General features: G+C 40.5%; 1 protein-coding gene across 1 annotated transcript in view; it reads left to right on the top strand.

Annotated features, from left to right (window-relative positions):
* LOC310936646 (uncharacterized protein) overlaps positions 1–25,512 on the top strand; it is a gene marked incomplete at its 3' end in the record, with an annotated part of 68,802 nt that overhangs the window by 37,509 nt on the left and 5,781 nt on the right. The window contains exons 8-20 of the mRNA XM_083900753.1: positions 1,724–1,936; positions 3,188–3,362; positions 7,614–7,734; positions 8,745–8,908; positions 9,002–9,104; positions 13,629–13,775; positions 16,077–16,211; positions 20,208–20,336; positions 20,554–20,682; positions 22,154–22,282; positions 22,808–22,936; positions 23,958–24,191; positions 24,466–24,617. Coding sequence (XP_083756879.1) covers positions 1,724–1,936; positions 3,188–3,362; positions 7,614–7,734; positions 8,745–8,908; positions 9,002–9,104; positions 13,629–13,775; positions 16,077–16,211; positions 20,208–20,336; positions 20,554–20,682; positions 22,154–22,282; positions 22,808–22,936; positions 23,958–24,191; positions 24,466–24,617 — 1,960 coding nt within the window. The remainder of the gene's footprint in view (positions 1–1,723; positions 1,937–3,187; positions 3,363–7,613; positions 7,735–8,744; positions 8,909–9,001; positions 9,105–13,628; positions 13,776–16,076; positions 16,212–20,207; positions 20,337–20,553; positions 20,683–22,153; positions 22,283–22,807; positions 22,937–23,957; positions 24,192–24,465; positions 24,618–25,512) is intronic.

Genomic DNA, 25,512 nt, shown 5'->3' on the forward strand with positions numbered 1-25,512 from the left:
AATAATAATAAAAACTATTACAAATAAATGGGGAAAAGGGGACCCCCTCTACCCAGTGGCAAAACTATTAACAATCTGCTTTTATAGCCAAACTTAAATCAATACAAATTTACTTTATCAGAAGCATTTTCCACAAAACTGATAATATCAGGCTCTAGAGTCTGTAAACGAAACTGAAATACAGACGGGAAACGGATCCCTGCGGAAACAAGTCATTATCCTGTGGGATTTTATCAGATCTGAACACGTGCAATAGAACTCCCTGTAACAGCACTTAAAGTGTGTGCTTCCTTACATTTTATAGCACTTTGTAGTGCAATACATACAGCTTTTTCACATTTTTGTATTGTTCGTACTATAACTGTTTGTGTACAAATGGCAAATAAAACATCAAGTATTCACAAATTCTGCACAGTAAAATAATGTGGGCAGTTTTTTTTTCAAAACATCAGTGATCACAGAGCTCGCCATAGCAAACACTTGCATCAGACAGAGCTGCGTGGAAACAGGCGTTTTATCCAACTTTATCCAGCCCTCCGTCTTTCCTCTGCTATCACCATCGATGTGTCTCCCTCTCTTCATTATTATTCTCCATTGAGCTAAATTATGTGTTTGTTTGGGCCAAGACGGATGAATTAGCCGACATGGATTGAGTTCTCACCCACTCGTCCACGCTCTAATGGAATTATGCGCGTGCGGAGGAAGTGACACTGAACATAAGTCCCGGCAAAGACGTCTTCATTGACTGATTTGTCTGTTTCTTAATAAACGTACGTGTAGAGAATGATGCAGAGAAACTGGCTCATTATAATCCACATCACCACTCTGTGACCTTAAAGCTCCACTCAGGTCTGAGTATAATGTGGTTGACCTCACGATGCCGTCGGTGTGCGTGATGTCACAGTGTGTGTGAGGAAATGAAGTGCACTGGGGAAAATCTGTGTTGTGATGCAGCAGCCGTGTCACTAGTTCTTTTCATTCACTTTTTTTCTTCTGATAATTTATTTTTAAAGGAGACATATTATGCAAAATCAACATTTTAATCCTTGTTATCCTTATATTTGGGACTCTGGAGGCCCTATGAGTAGGCAAAATGTGAAAAAAAAAAATGACTCATTTTTCTTGTGATCCGCCTCAGTCTAAGCACAGGAGATAAAACATGCGATGTTGACTTCAGCACTCATTGTGACTTCACAATGAGACATTCCTGGAATTGTTGTCTTGTGGAGCTCCGCTTTGTCCCTAATAAATGTGAGAGTGCAGGCGAGGGCAATAGTATCCGGAAGAGTGTAAGTGCGCGAAGTGTTCTATGCTTGGCTCCACAGTGCAGCACAGAGTTCTACACAAACTTCCAGCCTCAGAGGATTTACGTGTTCAGTGGATACATTTTATATATGACGGTAATGTGCCGGCTAGAGTTGGCAAATGATAACTTTTCCAAATGCGAACTGCTGTTGACATCAGCCCTTAAGTTTAGTTTTTTTTTTTTTTAAAGAGATACTACTAAACCGAGCGTATTTTGACCAAAGCATGTCACAGACATGTTCATTAGGACACCAGGGAACTAGTTTAACTTGTAGAAATAGGGTGTAATATCTCCTAAGATGTTGATGTTCTTTTCTCTGTCTAATTTTAAAGCTGCAGCTTCTTCCGTTTCATTAAAACATCGTATCCAAGACACCTGAGATCACTTCCTCTCACTTCTCCATCCTTACTGCTTCAGGTGTCAGGAGGAATGTCCGGTCGGCACCTATGGACCACAGTGTGCCCACAAGTGTGACTGTCAGAATGGCGCAAAGTGTTACCACATCAATGGGGCATGTCTGTGCAACGAGGGCTTCAAAGGTCCCAGCTGCCAGGACCGGTTCTGTCCCAGTGGCCTGTATGGATTTATGTGTGATAAACACTGTCCCTGTACAGCTGCACACACACTCAGGTACTGACACACACACACACACACACACACACACACACTCTCTCTCTTCCAGACATGCACCTGCAGGTTCTGGCACAATACACAAACACACACACATTGAGCTGTGGTCTTTGCAGCACAGTGTGAACAGAAGAAAATTGGTGTGGAAAGTCTGAGGCTACATCCACATGACCTTTACAAATGCATAGATTCTGCTCCAGATATGCCTGCTGCCCTCGCTGCCCTCGTGTTTGTGAGCCCTTGAAAAAGGGGGACGTTTAAAATTGCAGTGGTTCCAGTTTAGTTTGAAAAATAAAATTTGAATTTTAATCTGGGTGGGCAGAAATAGAGAGTATACATTTGAAAACGATGAAGCAGTTATCCACATTCATGATTGGTTCTTATCAGCCACAACCTGACTATCAACTGTGAGTGAAAAGCTCCTTTTTAGTTTATATTTGTCTTTGGCTCCCTTCTCACCAAGATTCAAGATTATTTTACTGTTTCCAATAAATAGTACTCTCTAAAATTGAAGAAATAAACTGAGGATCAGCTTCCTGTTTACACAGTCATGTGTATTCCCAGTGTACCTGAATGGTTATGTGATAGGCGTATTCAGGGGTATTGGCCTGAAATGCAGATTGTGAAACATCGTGAAAACTTTGTTGTGTCATTTTTGACATTCTGGTTCCTCCTCACTTGTCCAGTTCACCTTTTGTAACAACCATGATTCCATACATAGTACAACTGTTGTTGTACAATTATTGTATATGTATAACCATTATACTACTGTGTGTGTGTGTGTGTGTGTGTGTGTGTGTGTGTGTGTGTGTGTGTGTGTGTGTGTGTGTGTGTGTGTGTGTGTGTGTGTGTGTGTGTGTGTGTGTGTGTGTGTGTGTGTGTGTGTGTGTGTGTGTGTGCGTGCGTGCGCGTGCGTGTGTGTACGCTTGATGATTTGCGTCATCCCATATGATCATTATGGTCTTAAATTGTTGTTTTGTTGTACACAAGACATCCATTGCACATCTCTCTCTCTGTCTTGGAAGAAATATTCTTCCTCTGAGGCTTTTCCTGAGCTTTCTTTTTCATTATTTTTCTTCCTGTGGAAAGGTTTTTTTTTTGTGGTGTGAGTTCCTTACCTTAGCCAAGACTCTAACACAATTTGAGGATAAACAGATCGTAAACCCCACCAAGACAAACTGTGTTCCGTGCATATGTGTTGTTGTGTGCTGTTAAACCAAATAGATTTTTCATGTCCTTTCTCCGTCTCAGCTGTCACCCGCTGTCGGGGGAGTGCACCTGCATCGCAGGATGGACGGGCCTCTACTGCAATGATACCTGTCCGGCAGGTTACTACGGCACTGGCTGCAGGGAACTCTGTGCCTGCGCCAATGGAGCTGACTGTGACGGCACCACCGGAGCCTGTGTGTGCGCGCCAGGATTTATTGTAAGTTCAGAAACACACACATTCACAAATGTTGCTGAGCTCTCTGATTTAAGGGCATCATGACCATGGCTCTTGTAATATTAGTAGCCTATGCAGATTTACATATTTCCGGTTAAAGTGAGTTGCGAAGGAGGAAGACAACCTACTGTCTGTTGTGGAGGAATTCTCTATACCTGCTATATCTATGTTTCTGACGAACAAGATGATGAGTAGGACATTTCTAGATTGAGGTTGACATGTCTGAATAGTACATCAGGTGGGGGTGACGCATTGAAAGGATCATACAATCAAATCCAAAATTTAATCACTTGTTCTTGGTCCCATTGCGGACATTTCCTGAAAATTTCATCCAAATCCGGCAGTGACTTTTCGAATTATGTTGCTAACAGACAGACAGACAAACAAAAAACAAACAAACTCTGGTGAAATTACAGTATATACCTCCTGGTGGAGGTCAACAACAACAGCTGAAACAAGTGCTGTACATCAGAGATAAGTAAATCAAATAAAACATACAGACGTGTGACCTAATAAACCTATTAACAATAAAACAATAAAATACTGTAGAAAATATAAAAACAACACAAATAAACAGGTCATACAATAAAATGATAAAAAAAAGAGATAAAACCAACTTCTCATACCCAATAGAAATTGGTATAGCGTAAGATGAGTCATCAAAAATCTATAGCAGCATCTTTTGATATTATTAGGATGTATACAGGCACATATGTAACATTTCAAGCAACATATATCTGATTGAAGCACTAAAATGTGTATTTTCATGGGATCTGTGTTATGAAAGTGACGATAAAGTTCTCAGAAAATGTGTTTGTGAGGAACTGTACGCAATCATGTTGTCAGGTTGTCCTTCTTTCTACCCGCCCACCCCCCCCCCCCTCTCATCAGTCTCTTAGGAGGATGAACAGTTAATTAAGCTTGAACTTGGAGTCAAATAAACAGCATGAAGTTAAATAGCTGCAGAATGTCTGCGTGATGATGATGAAGAAGAAGAGTTGAGCTTCCTGCCCTGCTCACATGTGGCGGTAATAACATGTGGTGGCATTGTTGCAGCAGCAGCAGAACCTGCTGACTCGTCAACTCCTATCGACTCGTCAGCTGCTGTTGACTCGGCACGTTTAGTCACATGATCAAAGTGCAAACTGCAGGTGCAGAGCTCTAATATAGGTCAGCCAATGTCAGCACTGTGTGTGTGTGTGCATGTTATATGTTATTATATTTTCCCCTCGTCAATAGTCAGCATATTTAAAACAGAAAAAAATAATTAAAGATGATATAGGTGATGTATGTTTGAGCTAATTGATAATATAAATTACTTTTCACCTCCATGTAGATCAAGCTATCTTCTTTGTCCTTAAACATCGGGGCCGAGGTTTGAAATCTACTCATGTGTCACTGTTTCACTTCGAGATATAGTGTACACTAAAAAAAAAAGGAAGTCTAGAAATTAATAAATAAATAAAATGTCAAGGCAACTTGATCCAATCAATTTTTGAGTTTACAGCCCAACAAAAGTTTTAAAAAAAAGTTCCATCAACTAACTTTTTTATTTTGTTAGACAAACTTGTAAGTTAGAGTTGTGCCAGCTCAAAAGTCTCTTTTCAAACAGTTTGGCTAACTAATCTTGTTCAGATAATGTAAAAAATTTATTAAAAAATAAAACTTAAAATAATATTAGTTGATGGAACTTTTTTAAAAACCCAAGATCTTTTGTTGGGCTGTCAAATCAAATATTGATTGCAGCAAGTTGCCTTGAAATGTTGAGTTTTATTTTTTACAGTGTAGAAGAAGAGATGGTTTCTATGGAAACCGCTGCTACGTCCGTTACAGATTGTTGTGACAAAGTGACAGTGAGCGTCCTCAGCTTCCACTCGTTGAAAATGATTTCATCATTTCTATAATTACTGACGTAGTCAACATACTGCGTTTATCATCACACAATGTAAATTAATTATTGTGGGCTGACGTGTCTAAAAATGTATTTATTGTGATTATTTAAAAACACAAACCAACAAGATTTTAGTCACTTCAACATCAGTTTCAGTGTAAACCATCTTAAGAACATGGCCATTGCTGTACCTTGCTGTTTAACAGCCTTTTCAAACAGGAAATTGAACAATAATACGATTAATAAATAATAATAATTAATTGAGGGCCACACGGCGATGTAGTGGCTCGCACTGTTGCATGTCATGCAGCCCCGCGACCCTCATGTGGAGCATAAAGCGGTTAAGAACACGTGTATCTACAATTTCTTATGACACTGAATTTTTTTTACCATGTACAGTAAGTGACTTTGTCAGCAGTTACAACCTGTCAATTACTATGACCAGTAAAATGTAGATCACAAACCTTTAAGTACATTTGTAAAATGTAAACCTCATCATGCTTTTTGTCAAAGAAAATGAAAACCTCACTTGATTTTTATGTCAGTCTTTCCTGGAACCAGCGTGGCAGATTTGTATATGATTCAGGGTCCACAAAGACATAACGCATGTTTATGGTCAAATTAAATTATGAGTAAGCAAATTAAAAGAAATATGAAAAGAAGTTTAGTCATACACTATCATCAAATTTCAACTTATGAAAAAGAAGAAAATCCCCAGTCATTCAATTTAAGGTCACATCCTAATCTGCTGGTTTTTCTCATTGGTCTAACACATTATTTTTTAACAAAAATGCTCCAACTTTTTAATAAGACCTCTCTCTCTTACTATCAGTATTACTCTCTCTCTCCCTCCCTCACTCTGCCTTTGTGAATATTAGATTAATAAAGGAGAGCAGGTTGGAAGCAGCACATTTAATTAGCACATTTATATGTTGAAGGTCCTGATCAATGCGGCACCATGCTTCAGCTTCAGGGTTTGTGGAGCTCACTTCCACTAAAAGTGACGGGCTCTTCTCTGACCATGTCCACTTTTGATCGGACAAGCTGTGACATGATGTTGCTCAGTGGGGGGACACACAAATACACACAGACATCCACCAGTGACCATTGTCTCTATCTGCTCCATAATATATGTGCTTGTTGTTTGTCGCATCTTGCCGTCATTTTTAATGCAGCGGTGGAGTCGTAATGAATTTAAAGATGAACTGTGAAAGAGACGCCGGGGGAAAACTGTCAGTCACAGGTGATTGTTGGCTGAGCAGCGGCGCTCTATCTACAGTATGAAGAATGAACGAGTCTCAATCAAGGAGGGGCAGAGGCTCACTGCAAACAAACAAAATGTCCTTACCTTTATAAATAAATGAAGCAAATGAAGCAAGTGTCACTTACTCACCTGATGACACCTGTGAGCCCATAAACAAATGTAATATGTACATATGTGTATAAAGTATGTATTTTACTATGGGTACGTCATATATGTTTTAAACCTATACTGAATGTGATATTAATACTATATCACCAAATAGGAGACACGCTTAATATCATTCTGAGTATAAATGTCATGCATTACATGACAGTAGACTGCTGCAACCACAGAGTAGAGCCATAATCTGACATGAGCTCCAGAAAATGTCTGATTTTGTGTTCTCAACTGAGCTCACTTGGACATTGCGGGGAGGTTGTATAATAAGTTCAGTAGATTGTTTACCGAATGGCGTTTGCAGGAGTGTGTGTTCTCACATACAGCCCCTGCGGACAGTTTAAGGAACTCAGGTCAGCGCTGAAAGCAGCTTAGTTTGTAACCGCATCATCACTCTACATTAGCGTAATACAGTATTGTAAAACTGAAGTACCGTCATAATGAATTCACTTCTGACTAAGCCCTTCCCTCAACCACAGAATGGCCGGTCACAGCGTGTGGTATCAGCTTCACAATGTACTTGAACATTCTAATATGAGATCTCCATCAAAACGCATTAATGATAATCATTTAACGATGTCCATAGCATGAATGCAACTCATTTGGGTGTCAACTTTGTGTCACTTTTGCGATCACGTTACCATTATGGCCAGCTTCAGTGTTGCCAGGGTCGTAAAATCTCCTCAGTACCTTGTTTTATCATTTTAACAGGAACGCACGCTAAAAGCTCACAATTTCTACGACAAACTTTCACTTCAAATAAATCATGCCTTATCTATGCTCTTCTCTGTCACTGTGACATGCATTTTAGTCCAAAACTCCACACATTTCAACATAACTTCACGACTCCAGTGTGGACTGCTTGTCTGAGTGGGCCACAGGTCAGTTACTTATCTGTCTCTATGTTGTGTTTGTGTCCCAGGGTGACGACTGCTACATCAGCTGTCCGTCAGGTCTGTATGGGACCAACTGCTCCTCGTCGTGCTCCTGCCACAACGAGATTTCCTGCTCACACATCGACGGCTCCTGCACCTGCGGAGAAGGTTCTCCCCCTTTTTTACTCAGCCAGAATGTTCTGCAGCTCTACTTTACATCCATCCATCTTTATCTATACCTCTTATTGCATCAGGGAGGTTGGAAAAGCAAAAAAAATTACAGAGATAGTGATATTTAAAATAAGAAACACCAAGGCCTAAGCTGAACCCGAGTGAAAACCTTGAAATGAGGCAACCATATAAACCACCACACTGCTGTTTCCACTCACTTAGTATCAGCATCTTTACATTATTTATGTTCCCCCGACCCTTGTGGGGGAACGTGTGTAATTAAAGTGGAGACACATCAGAGGCCAAGCACAGAACCAGAGGCCCGAGAGGTTTGAGCTTCAGGCTGTAAACTCTGATTTCTTTTCTTTTAAAATCACTCAGGGTAAAACTGAGAGGCAACCTTACTGGAACATTTCTGCCGAGCAAAGACGTGATGACTTTGACACCCAGGGATCATCATGGGTCTGACCATGAAGCTTTGCCTTCAACAACGTCTTAGAAAACAGCAGAGAGATGAGTGAGATCCCTGTTTTCAGGGTTAGGATGAGAGCATACAGGGTCGAGCGATATTGACAGTTCTCAAATGGAACTGTCAGTTTGACTATCATAATAGAGGCTGGAGAACAATACACAGAGGAAAAAGTGTGACATCACTCTCTGCTTGAAACATCAGTACTTTATTATATATTTGTATGTGTAATATTTGTCTCCTTGTATCCTGTGATGTAGATTGCTGCAAATTTACAAATATTATAGTTTGAGTTTTGTAAAGCGATTCACCAAGTTAACAACAAAGAAAATACACCACTTTGAGTACCTCATCTAAATAAAGGGCTTTCATTCATGTTGACAAACTGACAGCTGAATTCATGATCACCAATATATCAATATGGATCCCATTCCAGACACTGTGGGCTGATGGTTTGTTTCTTTCTTCTTCTCTATCTTTGTCTCTGACCATGTCTTGGCCTCCATCTTTGTCTGCATGTCCACCTCTGTGTCTCCAGGTTGGCAGGGCGTGGACTGCTCCATCCCCTGCTCCAGCGGTTCTTGGGGACTGAACTGTAATCAGACGTGTCTGTGTGCCAACGGAGCAGCGTGCGACCCCATCAACGGGACGTGCACCTGCTCGTCGGGCTGGAGGGGCGAATATTGTGACGAACCGTGTTTTGTGAGTGGTCATTGGTCATGAGTGCAAGATGAGATGGAGTCATCGAGATGGGTATTAAAGATCCTGTCTGTTGTGTTGCTGTTGGTACTGTAGGAGGGGTCATATGGACTGGACTGCACAGAGCGATGTGACTGTGTCCACTCCAACGGCTGTGACCCAGTGTCCGGTCTCTGTCACTGTCTCGCCGGTTGGACAGGTACGTGTAAAAGTCAAAAAATGTGTTGGTGAGTTGTTTGTGGTTGTGCATGTATGCAAGTGTTTTTTTTTTTTTGACAGGGGTTGAAAGATGAAAGTTGTTTGAAGGTAAAACTTTTTCAACATGCTCAGACACATCTCAACATTTTACAACAATTCACACAGTCTGTTGGGTGTAACCATCTATGTGACATCAGTGAAACGCAGCTGGAAGTTGAGTCGACATGTACGTTCATGTATGGTTTGATCCAAACGTCACACGAACGATCGGCAAAGTCAGTTTGAAACTGCTGTAACTGGTGATGTGCATGGTTTTTCTTCTTCTCTTGGGGTTTATTGGCGGTTGACCTACCCAGCTTATGGGTGTTTTGACCCAGGACTGACCTGTAGGACTGACAGTCGTCAAATGCTTCCAGTTCTGAGCTGAAGTTGATAAAAAAAAAACAAGCGAATTCAACATAAAACTTTTGCATCATTTCTTCATTGTAGATCTGCGTCCATTGCAGTTTGCCTCAAGCTTGCTCGTGTTGTCCACCGTATGTCAGCTATTTTGGACTGTCAGTCATGATCTACATCCAGTTCTGAACTTCAGTTTTGTAGTTGAAGCACTTATGAGGAACACTTGATATTCTGTAACTGAGAACAGAAAAGGATGTGAGGGCAGCTTTAGGTGGTGACACCACAACATTGATAGAGAAGACAAGTATACCACAAACTACAACAAAGTCATGGAAGCTGACTCGCGTATACATAATATACACATCAACTGAAAGACAGCATTTAATACGTTGGGCTCAAAAAGGCTTAAACAGAGCTCTCAGACAAGACTGTTCTCCCAGTTACCTATGTTTTTGTCCGTTAAAGTGCACCCAACAATGGCAAAACATCACATCAACATCAGTTTTGCTCCAGCACCGAGCGTCAGACCCGCCTACCGTCCAGAATTCAAGTGACAAAATGTGTTTGACAGGAGAATCCTTTAGTTGTGGAAAAGCTTGAACAAAATACGGCTGATACACTCCACCCCCTCCTGTCAGCCCACAAAACACTGGCAGTTTTGCAACCCAGAATGGACTTGCTTGAGTTTTCTTGAAGACATTTCACCTCTCTTCTAAGAGGCTTCTTCACTTCTTTCACTTTCTTTTTTTTTTTTTTTTTTTTTTTTTTTTTAAACTAATGCCAACTCAGAGAGTTGTTATGTTGGAGTATAGAACTGAAGTGGGACACAGCAGTGAACAGTAAAATCTGGATATACTGGACTGAAATACGAGCGTCATATGACTGAAACTTAACTGGGTCATGTTTTAATATTTTTTTTCAGTGACTTGACAGTGAATTGTTTCTTGGATGTTCACTTCACAGCACACTCATCTGTCTCCACCTCTCCCCACCTCCCTTTGTTTTAACTTCCCCTAACATAATGAATAAGCCTCAGATTCTCACTCACTTTATAGCTCAGAGGGGTTTTATTAATTGAGCTATAAAATCTGCCTCTGCCCACTCTCATATTCTCTTATGTTCTCTGTCGATGGAAGTTTCTAATGAGCTGCAGATAAAAAACACAGAGCGAGAGAAGACTATAGGCCCATTTATACTCTACGCAAAAGACGCAGATGGAAGGACCCTTTCGTCCGCACTTTACATTAATTTCCTCCGTCATAATGCGCCTCGCAGGGGAGCTTACAATGATGGATGAAATGGAGCAACACCACCAGAAATCGTGGGGGCAGTATAGAGTCAATAGTCCAATCAGTCAGGAATACAAGGAAGAATAGTGTATAAAAGCAATTAAAACTGGCTGCCGGAGCTTTCCGGCTTATCCCTGCAGCCAGAAAACAGAGAGCGACTGCCAAGCGCACGGCTTTACTTACTGACGCACTGTGGAAAGTGGCATGTTAAATTCTAGGGTCTATTCGGAGAAGCAAGTTGTTGAAAGTCCATCCTTTATCTACCGCGTTATCCTCCACTGGAGGGTCGCTGGGCCTATCTCAGCTGACATAGGGCGATAGGCGGGGTACACCCTGGACAGTTTGCCAGTCCATCGCAGGACCACATATAGAGACAAACAACCATTCCAAAATAACCTCTTCAGTGGTCGCCATGTTTGTTGATGCCTGCAACTTGGTACTTGACACTGCCCTCTAAAAGAAATGTCCACACCAATCCAAAAGACACATGGAGGCATGTAGGATAGTGATGGAGAGTATAAATGGGCCTTAAGAGTTAAAGCTGCCGTCAGTGAGATACTGTCATTCAAACCTGTGTGAAAAAGCTCTATATTCTGACAGCAATCAATGATATAGTGTTTGGTGAGTAAATGACATATTGAAGAAACTTTTCCGTTATCCTACAACAGTTTAGCCAATCTAGATCCACAGTTCCACAAAGAGGCAGTCCTCTCTGTTTGTGGTGTAAGGGGGAGGAAAGCAGGAAACAAAGCCACAGCTAGTTAGCAGTTAGAACATTAGCTAAACATTAGATGAAAGACATCCTTTCAATCACTTTAATGTACACTTTCTGCCTTTTCACATCACTACTTTTTTTCCCCGCGATATTATTTGTGCATTAAAAACATTTTTAAATATTAAAAACTGAGTCCAGTCAGTGCAACTTTCACATCAGTGAATTATTTTTGCTTCCAGTGGAAGCACTTTTAACAAATCAGAATGTGTGCTGTTGACAAGACAGTAAGAATATTAAATTAAGCAAATTTACTCAAAACTTTTAACTGTCTGACAGACGTCCTTAAACCTGACATGTAGCAGTGAAGTGGTAAAGTCTAGGCTCCTGAAAGCTCTCCTTTTTCTTCAGTGTTTGCTGTTCTCAGGTATGTTTTATTTTAATAAGTAAAACGACTGAGCTCCTACTCATTATCGCTAGATGCTGACTCCACCTGTTTCTCCCTGTGATGCCATTTTTTTTATGTTCCTTATGATTTAGTCTCTTAATCACATCAGTGAAAAGTGAGGGCTGGTCAAAATTCACCTCCGAGTTATTTTCAGGTTCATGACTTTCGTTCACATTGCCGTCGATGTGCAAAAAAACCCCAACCTTTTCACTTTATTACGCTTCATTGTCCCAGATTAAAAAAAAAAAAAAAAGTTTCACAACATGAAAATTACACAACCATCTGTATAATGATTCTAAATGTGAAAATATGTTGGTTTACACAGTCACATTACTTGTCTTCCTGATGGACAAAAACCAAGTCCCCATAATCTAAGTGATTACATTTTAAGGTGAAGATGTGTTGTATGGTTAGGATGAGGTTAGGGTTAGGCATTTTAGGTGCGTGTGTATATCTTTGTGAGGTCCAAAAAAACATAAAAACCTATCTTTGTGGAGACATTTTTGTTTGGGCCCCAAACTTTAACTGGATTTTAAAGGGTTAGGGTTAGACACTTAGTTGTGATGGTTAAGGTTAGGGTAAGGGGTTAGGGAATGCTCATTATCTCAATGATGTGTCCTCACTAAGATAATATAAAAACAAGTTTGTGTGTGTGTGTGTGTGTGTGTCTTATGAGCACCGAGGACTCAAACGCTTATGTGTCAAGAGTCTCCGTCTCTGGACACGCTCACATGCAAGACTGATGAAAGAGCGAGACACTTCGGCAAATGATTAAAGGGCAAAATGTCTCAAGCTGTTACGGTTTTTCACTTTTACTTCATACAAACCGTTGTTTGTTCCGTGACATCATCGTCATGATATCATCATTTACTTGGTGCCGACTCAGAATGAACATTGGGAGGTGAAAAAACTAACCAAGCTTCTAATTGAAATTTAAACACATATATTTATAAATAACTTGTCAAGAAAATAAATATCCTTCATCTGTTTTCTGTATTTAAATGGAAAGACACAAAGTTTCTCTCACTCATGAATTAATGAGGCCAAACTGCCAGCATAAATCTCACATTCAGTTAATGTAAATAAAATCACATTTTCACAGCAGTTATCAAAACTTAACCTTGATGGTGTATTCACACTGCATGTACAGTAACACTTTTTTTCCATTCAATAAGATTACATATAATGTGAGTAAAAATCCACAAAAGCATTTTAGCTGAGTCATGTTTGGGCTTTTGTTTCTTCTTTTTGCGAGAACAATATTTGTTACACAGTTGGAGAATTATGTCTTTGAAATGACTCGGCACCAATGTGTTGGTAACAGCGTCATAGTTCATAAATGGTCTAAAATGATTTTATGGGACTAATATTGATATCAGGAGATGCTCTAGATTGTGATATCGGTATCGTACACATTCAATGTGGTATTGTCTCGTCCCTAATAACATACAAAATCTAACATTAGTCATGCCAACGAGAAATTCATGAATCCTGCTATAATGTGAACTTTTTTTTTTGCATTTAGATATATATTGTGTGAAAACAAGTGAGTGGAGCACCTGCATTTCACATCTGCTGACCACCAGCTCTGGAGGAAAGAGGCAGGGCCAGATTCGGACCCAGGTCACACACACTTCATCATAGTGTAACCTGTGTGTGTGTGTGTGTGTTGTGCAGGTGTCCACTGTGGCAGTGTGTGTGAGGAGGGACGCTGGGGACCCAACTGCTCCTACAGCTGCACCTGTGAGAATGGTGGCTCCTGCTCCCCAGAGGACGGGACCTGCATGTGTCCTCCTGGCTACCGTGGCAACAACTGCAGACGAAGTATGATTTATAAGCGCACACACACACACCCTCTAACACAACACAAGTCACTCTTAAAAGCATCACACTGATCTGATTATTGACATCACACTGAAACTACAATCTGTTGCTGAACGTCGTGTCTGGGTTTAGAACATTGAAGCCTTGAATGTCTATCTGACAGTGACTCTGTTGTGTTGTATACAGGTCCATAGGAAAATTAGATGAATTACTACTGTTCAAAAGTTTGGGTAAAACTCACCCTTTTATTCATCAAAAGAGTTGCAAAATGATTGACATTGACAAGATTAGAAATAATGATTTTTATTCCAAATAATAATTTTGCCCTTCAAACTTTGCTTTTGTCAAAGAACCAGCAAAACTGTTTTCAGCTAACATCTTTGCACAAGGGTTTTCAAGGGTTTTTGAATCATCCAATCACCTTCTAAAGTGATTATCAAACACAATGAACCAATAAAAGTGCTTTTCCTTCAAAAATAAGGACATTTCTAAGTGACCCCAAACTTTTGAATGGTAGTGTATCTCTTGGTTCTGTTTATAAATATTTATTTTAGACGTTTTAGAGTTCAGCATTGTCGTCATCATTAGTCTCAGGAAAAGATGACTATTTTTCCTCTTTCTTGATCGCTACACACACACCCATGACTTTACCATAATAATATTATGGTACATAACATAACATAACATATTATGTTATGTTTAAAAACGTCCCATGTTATAAATATGTTCACAAATCTTATTTGAAGGAACAAACTCAGTTTTACCCAGGGCTTTTCCAAATACTGATCTCTTCTGGTTAAAAAGAAATGTACTCTTCTTTTCTTTCTACAATCAAATATCACATTTTGGTTGAAAACAAAGAATGACATTCAAAATGAAATGGGAAAAATTGGGAGTGTCGAGTTAAAACACAGTAAATTCCTCTGTGTGTGGAGGTCTGTTCTTGACCTTGAGACCACAAGCACCTGCTAACGGAAAAGTGGTCCTCAGTGAATAAGACTTTATCTTCTGGACTTATTTAAATGATGCAAAATAAAAGCTGAAGTGGCTCCATCAGTTCTACATTTTAAAAGCACTTGAGTGGAGTGCACACAGCACACTGTTCCACCAGGAGGAGCCTCGACTACTATAGTGTCTCTCATTTTCAAACCGCATTTGGTCACAAACACCTATAGTAACACGGATATGTTGTTTAAAACAAGGTTTAATGTTGCTTGGTTTCATATTTACGGGTCATATTGTGTTTTTGATGTTGTTACACGTTTTTCCTCCTTCTCTGTGATGAATCAGTGGTTTATTCATGTTTGAATGTCTTACCCCGTCCTGAGCTCTCGTTGGCTGACATTGGCTCAAATTGTTTTAAACTCCTAAAGTGTGAATCAGATTAGAATCTGCAACGCGATGGCAAGCCTCTTTAATTGCCTCTTGAAAAAAGTTCACACACAGTGATTGGAGATTGCTTGCTGATCTGATCAGGGAGAGGATTTGTCCAAGACTTTTTGCACCTGAAAATCGTGGTGTGTGTGAATGAGGATTCGTAACATTTAATGGTTCAGAATAGACTTACTCCAGACTAGGGTTTAAGCAAGGTCATCACATGCAATGTTGAGTAAGGTCATTTTGATCAAACTTTGCTGCTTAATTCAAACCAAACTTGCTAAGTCCATCTGATATCACATCATTGGACGTTCTACTTAACTCCAGTTTTCAGGCAAAATAAATGTGCAAATAACCACCAGTCACATTGTTTTTGATCAGTTTCATTTTCACAATGAAAGCAGCTCCCAACGTTGATGGTTTGAGGGTGCAGCCGTACTCCAGATCAGAGCACACTGCAGGAGAGTGTGAAAATGGATCTTCTTCTTCCTTCTTCTGCTCCTGAGAAATCTGAACAAACACGTACAGTGTAATGAAATGAAGCAGCTACAGCTTTGTGTTGTCCATGTCGATAACAGACATGAAGAAGCCACTATTTGTATTCTATGTCTATGTCTGGTGTCAGACTGTCTGACACGGTTGTTGACGCAGGGAAACAACTAGCACCACGTCTTCTGTGCTTCTTCCCAACTCTCTGCTCAGTCCCTCTGCAGCTATCTTAATTAGGGAAATCATGTTTGTGAGGCAGTGTGATGACACCGCCTACACTGAAATCAATTAAAGCCAATTAAAGGCTGAGTTAAAGGAGAAAAAAGAGTGAGGAGAAAAGAAAAAGGGGATCGAACCAACAAGTTGATCTCTGACTCACACACACACACACACACACATGCTGCTAACCCATACCTCTGCTTATGTCCTCTGCAGCCTGCTCTCCTGGTTTCTATGGACACCGCTGCAGTCAGTCATGTCCTCAGTGTGTCCACAGTGACGGGCCATGCCATCATGTGACCGGTCACTGTGATTGTCTCTCTGGCTACTTTGGCTCCCTCTGTAACCAAGGTCAGTGTCAACATTTACTTCCTGTTCCCGTAGTCAATGTGGACAATATGTTTATGTCCTTATGAATACATGAGACCTGCTGCCTCAGATGACACAGCGTCTCTGACTGTGACCCAGCTCACACATTGGGGCACATTGTATGCTGTTGTCCCACTGTCCCCCCGTGTTTTCTCAAGAGCTCAGGTTATTATGAAACTCTGTATGTTTGAAGTGAAATGGTTACTGTCATGTCGCCACATATTCTGTCTGCACATAATCATACCATGTGTTTTCTATGTTGGTGTGAGAGCACATCCTCCACTCGCTTTTTCAGCTCAGATTCTTTACACTGTACATTACATGCGTCCATATGTGCATACATATGGATTCAATCCTGTCCTTTACAAATAAATGTAAAGGACTTTAAAACAACCACAGTGGACCCAATGAATAAAAGGCATAAAAGCTCACACGAGGCAATAAGATGCATCTAAAACAACAAAAATAAATGAAGAGACATTTAAAATGTGGATAAAAGTAACAGCAACTACAATAAACCACAATAAAAACTTGTCAAATTAAATAAATAAAAACTAAATATAAATAACCAAATATGCATGTATGATATTTTGTTTAATTGTTAAGTTTCTGTTTCCATGGTAACTTGTTTGACCAAAGTTAGTGCAGTTAAAAAAAATCTCTGGAAACAAGTTGTTACTCTTGCCAGCAACCACCTGTTGAGAACCAGGTTGGGCCTTTGACCATCAAATACATACATGTACAAATGTATGAAGAATGTAAATGTCTGAAGAAAAACACAGTGTAAATTCATATTGTTTGCGTTAGTTAAGTTAGATTGACAGTTCACAACTGTTCAAAGCATCTTCCTGGTGATTCCTCTGTACATCATTGATGCAGTATGTTTGAACAGTCGCAGTCAATCAAACTTGTTTGAATTTCTTTAGCCGACTCTGGACGCAATCGGGTAGTGTGTAGTGATCACCGACCCAGCTGCAAACACACGTCGCAAACAGTCAATGAAAAAGAGCAGGTGGGACACAGGACATAGCATCAGAAGACAACAGGAAGTAGTGTGAATATCAAAACAGCGATGGCGATGTTCGTTTACCCTTTAAACTGTCGCTCAAGTAGACATAGTCGCTCAAGTAGACATCGTCACTCAAGTAGATATAGTCGCTCAAGTAGACATCGTCACTCAAGTAGATATAGTCGCTCAAGTAGACATAGTCGCTCTCACGAGAGTTCGATGATTTCAGTTGTTTTGACAGATAAGTAGTCTGTGATCCCTCGTCAGGTGCAGTCGTTAAATGTGTGATACCCAGTCTTTATGTTGTCGTAAAAAATCTGCTGAAACGTTTAGTGTGTACTCCAAGTCTTTTCAAAATCGGCAACGATTGTGAAAGTTGTGTAGTGTGTTCCCAGCGTCTGATGCTGACTATATGTCGGTAAAAAACTTTCTATCATCTTCCTGTTACCTCTGTGTTTTCATGCAGTTTATATCTGCAGGTGATACAGGAGTTCATTCTCTCAAGGAGATGACCAGCGAGGTTTGTGCCAAGAGAAATTTAAATAGAGACTGTGGAGCAGAATGAAGTAAAATATTCATTGTCGTTAAACAAGAAGAGGGCCTTAGTTTTGCCCTGTTCTACATTAGCCATTCTGCTAGTCACTGCAGCTTTGTGGAGGGCCTCAGATAACTGGATGATAAATCAGACGTCCAGTGCAGAAGCTTGTAGTCTGTGCCTGTTCCCTTGATGCTGGAAACACTTTTGTACAAGCTAATGAGGTTATTGACTGGTAAACTCCTGAGGGTCGGTTTCATCTCAGAAGAAAACATCTAATTGTGTGTGCATGTTTTTAAGAGCTAATTGTTCAATGAGCTATAAATGTTTCAGCGGAAACCGTCCAGAGCTGTGAAATAGACACTTTTCGTCTTATACTTATCATTTGGATGTTGGAACTGATTGCACAGTGTAATGGTGATGACACCAAAATGACACCATCCACAGTTATATTGATCCCCTTAAGTCCACCATCCACATTTGTATTGATCCCCCATTAGTCTCTTTCACTATGCCATTTATGGCGCAAAAGAACTGCATTATTTGATGAATTCCAAAACAATGACACAATAGTGCCTGTGTCCTTACCGTTATCTTAACAATGTATCAGAAACGGTTCCTTTACTCGTCAACTAGGGTTCCCAACTTTTATATTTACATTTATATTCTTATATGGTTCTACTGAGCACTTTTATTTCTGAAATTATAGTACCACAGAAATTGTATTGTATTATGTGATTGTGGATGAACTCTCAGTTGGAGAGGTGGAACTTTTTAATCTACTTCCAGAGTATCATCGACATTGTCATGTTTAATCCTCTGAGGAGCATGAACCACCATTGTAGTTGTGATATTTCAGGACTGAGGGATTGGACTACAAAGCCACATTCACTGCTAGGGATGATAATTAAGAGCCGATCAGGGAACACAGTCCCTGTCCTGCTCATTATTTCTGCCAAATTCTCCTCTTTTCAGTCAATATGTCCCGAACATGCTGTTTATTACTTTGATCCCAATTTTTTTCGATACTACTCATACTCTGGTAACTGTTACGTAAGTGGAGGGACTTCATTAAACCATCGTAATGAACTGCATTGTAGTTTTATTTACAGTTGATAATCCCCCTCCGGCTCTGCAGGGCAGGATAATGGCAGCTACAAGCGCAGGTGGGCATGCCATATTAATATAGGCAATAAATTTAATGTAACAGGTGAAAAAAGCAGTAAAATGCAAATCAGTGCAAAAGAGTGAAAAGTGATGATTTACACAGATCACGTGCTGTGCATCCCATATCATTTCAGCCTTACAAGAAATCACACGTTCATAAAATGTTTTATGAAGGTGACTTTGATCACGATTGTGCAACGGAAACATTTGAGTATTTTTTTTTTTGTATCATGAGTTAAATTCAAGTCAAACACCAACTTTTCTCTTCTAAGCACTCTTTTAACTTAATTTGCTCACAAATCTGAGATGAACCTGAGCACAACACGGAGATTATTGCACACATTAGTAGCAGTGTGTCGTGTTAATGGGCTATAATCAAAAATCCCCAGAGCACATAAAATATTATCAGGCCTGTCAGACACTAAGTTAACTACATTTGGTAAAATAAATAAAAAAGAAGAGTTATTACATCCTTAAGCTACAGGATGTGTCTTTCTAACTCTAACTGTAGAAAGCAGCTTCTCTGTCTTTCTCTGGACAAAGATGCTGTCCAATCAAGATTTTAAGATTTTTAAAGACAGTTTTGGACGTCACAGACCTGTCAATCAAATCAAATTAATTTAGATTTTACAGTAACATCACTCAGTTACAAATAAAGACATCCTATCTGACCGAGGCCATTGATGCAGACATATTCACTAACGTGGGTAATCTTAATGTGCTTCTTATAGAAATAAAATCATGGATTGTGACGTCATTGATTGTTTTTTTCAGATCTAGTGAACAAGACCATTGTGCTTTTATGGTTTGGGTCAGTATATCAGGGTCTTGGGAATAGTTTATTTGTCACATTATATTACTATTATATTACATAAATTATCAGCTTTCAGAAACTACTGGAATTTTTTTAGATTGCACAAACCGTCGCGTAATTAAGTAAGTTTACATGATTAAAATGAAATCCAATACAAGCAAACATCTCTGGGTTCAGTAGTCGTGGCTGTGGTCACAGCAGTTTGGTGCATAGTTTCCATCATACAGTATGTCAGCTGGTAAATAAATGTGTAATAATATTCATTAAAATATGACTAACTTTAATGTGCTTTTATAGACGATAATTTATGACTTGTGGCTCATGACCTCATTGAAAACCCTCATGGATTTTATGTGCAGACAGAAGTTCACAAAACCCAAAGCGTTGCTTTAATGGTTGTTAATATGTTGTTAAAATGGAGACTTTGTGACTGACTGCTCACGCTTCCCGTAGTGTGTCACTCTGGGAAGTTTGGTAAGGCCTGTGCCGAGACGTGTCTGTGCACCAACAACGGCACCTGTAACCCCATCGACGGCTCGTGTCAGTGTTACCCCGGATGGATTGGCGAGGACTGCTCCAAACGTAAGACAGAGCTCTGCTCTCACTTATCGAGCAGTCGAGTAAAGGCCACTACTCCATTGGCTCTGACATTAATTATCCATCTAACACTGAGCAGAGCTCCCACAATCACTCAGTCACTGGTGACTAATGAAGACTCAGACTGTCCAGATCCCTGTCACGACCTGTCCTCTGGCTGATGACGTACTGTGGTGTGTGTGTGTGTCTGTTTTATTGGCAGCGTGTCCTCAGGGCTCGTGGGGACCAGACTGCATCCACACATGTAACTGTCACAACGGAGCCCTGTGCAGCGCCACAGATGGAGAGTGTGACTGCAGCCAGGGCTGGACGGGACTCTTCTGCACTCAGCGTAGGACACACACACATACACACACACGCATACACACGCATATACACACACACACACTCATGTTTCATTGCCTTGAATACCTTACCTACACTTCCATCTGGTGGCAAATACTAAAAGTACATCCCTGAATATACCCTTTCCTGTCTTTTCATTGTGACCTGGTACCATTGTTGCAGCTTTCTTTCATTTCAGAGGGCAAAAGAGGAATAAAATCCTATCGTTATTTTAGGATACACTGTGTGGATTTTGACCTGTCTGAGCCTAAGAGAAAAGTGCTTCTGTGTTTGAACCTATTCCAAATTTGAAAACGTCAATGGGCCTGATTTAAACAATCAAAAGTGCATGGTTCAAAGTACGTGGAACAAATGCATGAGGGTGTGTTCTACTCCACTTTTGCTTGTTACACAGCACGTAATCTAGGTGAAGGGGTTGTATTATAAGCCAGGTGCACTTGTGTCTTGCACATTGCTATTTGTCGAAAGGAGTGAAGGGAGGTTCAGATCCTCTACTATATATTCTGCATATACTGAGGGATAGGTACATGGTCCTTGGCCAGTGAATTGTCTGCCTCATTATATCCTACTGATCCTCTGTCCCAACAACAACTCAGTTAAGCCGCAGAAGTTAAAGAATTGCAATGACATGTAACCTGCATTTAAGTGATGAGGAAGAGGAGGAGGAGGACCGCTGAAGCATGTGTAACTGTGTGTGTAACCAACAAAATTGACCAACAAAAACACTGCACCTGGCCACACCTCAATTTAAGTCAAATTTAACACACCCAGAGGTGCACTGATGGACGCAGCATTTGCTACCGACACAATGTGAGCGCTGGGTGTCTGTGCATATATATGTTTCATGTGAATAATGTCATGTCCTAGCTTTGAAGAGGACAACTTAGACAAAAAAGAACCAGCTTGATTTATTAAAGCACAATGTCAAGAACAGCCAATGTGGACTTGATCCAGACCCAAGCATATATTCAGATATTTTGTCCAAACCTGGCGCACCCTGACCTGTGTTCTGGGCATTATCTCTGGTAGTTGTGTTTACATGTTTCTGAAACATGGGACATCACTGAAAACTGTCAGAGTAACAATATAGAATATACAGTGTGCTAAATAAAACTGTTTCAAACTGACTGAGAAAGTCAATAATATTCATTTGCATATAAGCACAGTACATTTCTGGGTTTGCCTGCATGTGTAAATTGAACTTTCCTGAATGCTGTTTCTGCAACAAGAGGGAAAATAACTGCTTCACACAGCATTTCATTTTAGCCCAACGTGTTTAAATCTGATGAGTTTTTCCCCCACTGTGACAGAACAGATTAGCCAATCCCAGAAAAAGCTGCTTCCACATGTTCCGCATTTCCAGGATTAGTCAGTAGTTGAGTTTGTCCTCTTTTAGACATCAGAGGTGTGATGAAGACACAAAGAGTGAAAAAACATTGTTGTGTCGTCCTCCGTAGGTTGTCCCACGGGCTTCTACGGCACTCAGTGTGCCGAGGTGTGTCGCTGTCAAAACGGAGCAGACTGCGACCACATCACTGGACAGTGTTCATGTAGGACAGGATTCATCGGACACAGCTGTGAACTCAGTGAGTGTGTGTGTGTGTTCTCATGTCCACATTTCTGAGTTAAGGGCTAAGGTTTTGAATTGTGGTTAGGTTAAGGTTAGGTTATGCATTCGCTGGGATAACAGTGTCCTGCTGATTTTCTGTAGATATTCTCTGATGTGGTGGATTTAGTGCTTTACAAAGCAACAAAAACTTCAGTTTCTTGTCTAATGGCCAGCAATAAACATATTCTTATGTGACATACACTTAACCTGATGTAGATTTATATGAGTTGAGCCTTTTGTTAAGTGGCTAATGTTTATTTTCAGTCAGAACCTAACCCATGCAACCACACTTCTGCAACTGTCTCTGTTAACATTCATTTCTGGGCATTCAGTTACACACAGCGTAATTGGAAAAACAATACCCTCGCCTCACAGTTTCAGGAAATGATTGTATTCCCTGGACATAAATATTAAGCCAATGTTTTGTTAAGACAAATACAGCCGATAAATGAATCCACCAGTGGGGCTGTGAGTTTAACAAAGTGTTCTGCTTTGTGTGCAGAGTGTCCCGCGGGGACGTTCGGTTACGGCTGCCAGCAACTGTGCGAGTGTATGAACAACGCCACCTGCGACTACGTGACAGGAACCTGCTACTGCAGCATCGGCTTCAAAGGCATCCGCTGTGACCAGGGTGAGCGTTAATGGCATCGTGTGTGGGGGGAAAGTGTCTCAGATGAGAGAGAGTTGGCTTCTTCAGATAAGGCTTCAAGTGAATCTCTGAAAACAGTTTTTCCTTTTTCTTTTTTAGAGTTTAAAAGGCAGTAAGACAAAATTTAAAAAAAGATAATGAAAGTGTTTCTGTAAAGATGAAGGGACAGAGTTGTGTTTGTTCTTCGTTTTGAAGCTGAACTTTCTAGGCTAACTTTGTTTTTATCCTTTTGGGCCTTAATTTGATAGAAACAGTGAACACTCAGCTTTCAGGATGCCCTTTGTTGTTCATTTGTTTGTATCCTGTTGTTTCTCATGATGCTGCATATTATCAGTGAGTTCTTCAGAAGCTGTTCCACTGTCCTGTTGATCAACACATTAAATCAGCAACACATTTATAAAGTGTGATTGCACCCAGGAGGGAGATATCATCATTTGCCATGTGCACAGGTCGACTGGAATTTGTGTGCATGTTTAAAGGTATTTAATTTACCACCCTCTTAAGTCACAAAGATGTTCACTGTGATAAAAAGAAATTAATTAGTAATTAATATATTAATTTTTTTTTTGTGGTTTTTTAAATGTTGCAGTGTCGAGCTCTTCACCTTGGTCATTCCCAGATTTAAGAACGCCATGGCCCAATTTAAAGTCTGAATATTTTCTGTGGTGCATCAAAACATTAAATCACATCTCCAATCAGCACTCAAGTTCCATACGAATCTATTTCATATTTAATGCATAAAATACCGTTTGAACTTACAAGCTACAAAATCCTCCATAAATTATCCATAAAAATAATGTGTTCCCAAGAACATAGCAATCTGCAAATTAACTTTTACAAAAAACACCAACAATACAATTACCGTTCGTAATATAGGGGTAAAGCCTAATCCAGCTGTTCCCAAACTTGTTTTTGCAGTGACTGGATTTATCTTGCAGCTGCTAGTTGATGTTATACCTGTAGTTTTTTCTTCACAAAAACATTGGTCTCACATTTCCCTCAGCTGCTCTGATGATGGAGGAACTCAACCCCTACACCAAGATCAGCCCGGCACAGGCGTCAGAGCGGCAGTCAGCCGGCGCCGTCCTTGGCATCATCTTCCTGCTGCTGCTCATCATGGCCATGCTCGGCCTGGTCGTCTGGTTCCGCTATCGACAGAGAGAGAAGGGTCACCACGTTCCGAATGTCACGTACACTCCTGCCCTGCACGTCACCTCCACCGACTACTCACTCTCAGGTGAGACGTTCTCCTCTTTATTTATTTTTCCTTTTTCATGCAGGTTTCACACTTCCAGGACGACCTGCCACACAGCAGCTGCCACAGATTCATTTTTATTTTTGTGAAGGTTTAATAATCAATGACATTATCTGTCTTGTCATAATGAAAAACACCTGATTCTATACTGACACTGAGTAATCAATGTATTTGATTTTCAAAATCACTCCATTGTCACTCCTCGGGCTCACAGCTGTGTGTTAATGTGTGATAACATGTTGTGTGGTGGCAGCAGGGCTACAGTGCACAGGCCTTCTCTCCTCTGCTGACTCCTCCCCCAGCAACAGCACTGTCGGACACTGCTTCTCTAACCCAAGTTACCACACTCTGGGGCCGTGTGGCTATGCCGCACACTACGCCAAGACAGACAAGAAGGGCTCCACCAGGGTGAGTGTCCAACAACGTTAATCCTGCCCTCCAATATTTTTCTCTCTGGACTTTGCCAATCAAATTAGACTTTTTTCATTGGATTTCAGACAAACCGGATGCACTTACAGTATCTCACATAAAGTGTGCATTAAAATCCCCCTTTTGGCATGGAACTGTGATAGTCAGACTGTTTAATTGTATAATGAAAGAACTAATGTTATTTTGATTAAAAAACACAACTGTGGGAAGTTTATTATTAGGATCGAACAATGAATCAATGAATTGAAAGAGTTGTAGAAGCCCCGGTTAACGAAAGAAGTGAAGATCAGCGAGCAGCAGTATGGGTTCATGCTAAGAAGAATACCACACAGGAGCAGTACCGAGAAGGTCAGAAGTTTTTGTGGATCGAGAGACAGCTTAGGATTGGGTGCCAACAGAGAAACTGTGGCAGAGAAGTATGTGAGGGTGGTGCAGGATCTTTAAACACAGTGGTGAGGTGTGCATATGGAGTGACGGATGGGTTCTAGTGAAGGTGGGATCAGCTCTGAGCTCTGTCTTGTTTGCAATGGACACGTTGACAGATGAGGTCAGGCAGGTGTTTCCCGTAGACTAGGTTGTTTGTATATGATATTGTAATCTGTAGTGAAAGTAGGGGGGAGGGAGCCTGGAGAGGCGGACTAGGAATGAAGGTTAACAGGAGCAAGGCGGAACACCTGTGTGTGACAGTGAAGATGCAAGGACTAGAGGTGGTGAATGTTGATGAGTTATAATACCTGGGGTCAAAAGCAATAGACAGTTCACAAGAGAGATGAAGAAGAGAGTGCAGGCAGGGTGGAGTGAGTGGAGATGAATGTCAGGGCTGATGTATGACAGAAGAATAGCAGCATAAGTGAAAGGGAAGGTCTACAAGACA

The sequence above is a fragment of the Microchirus variegatus genome (assembly GCF_963457635.1).
Source record: "Microchirus variegatus genome assembly, chromosome: 14".
Taxonomy (NCBI): domain Eukaryota; kingdom Metazoa; phylum Chordata; class Actinopteri; order Pleuronectiformes; family Soleidae; genus Microchirus; species Microchirus variegatus.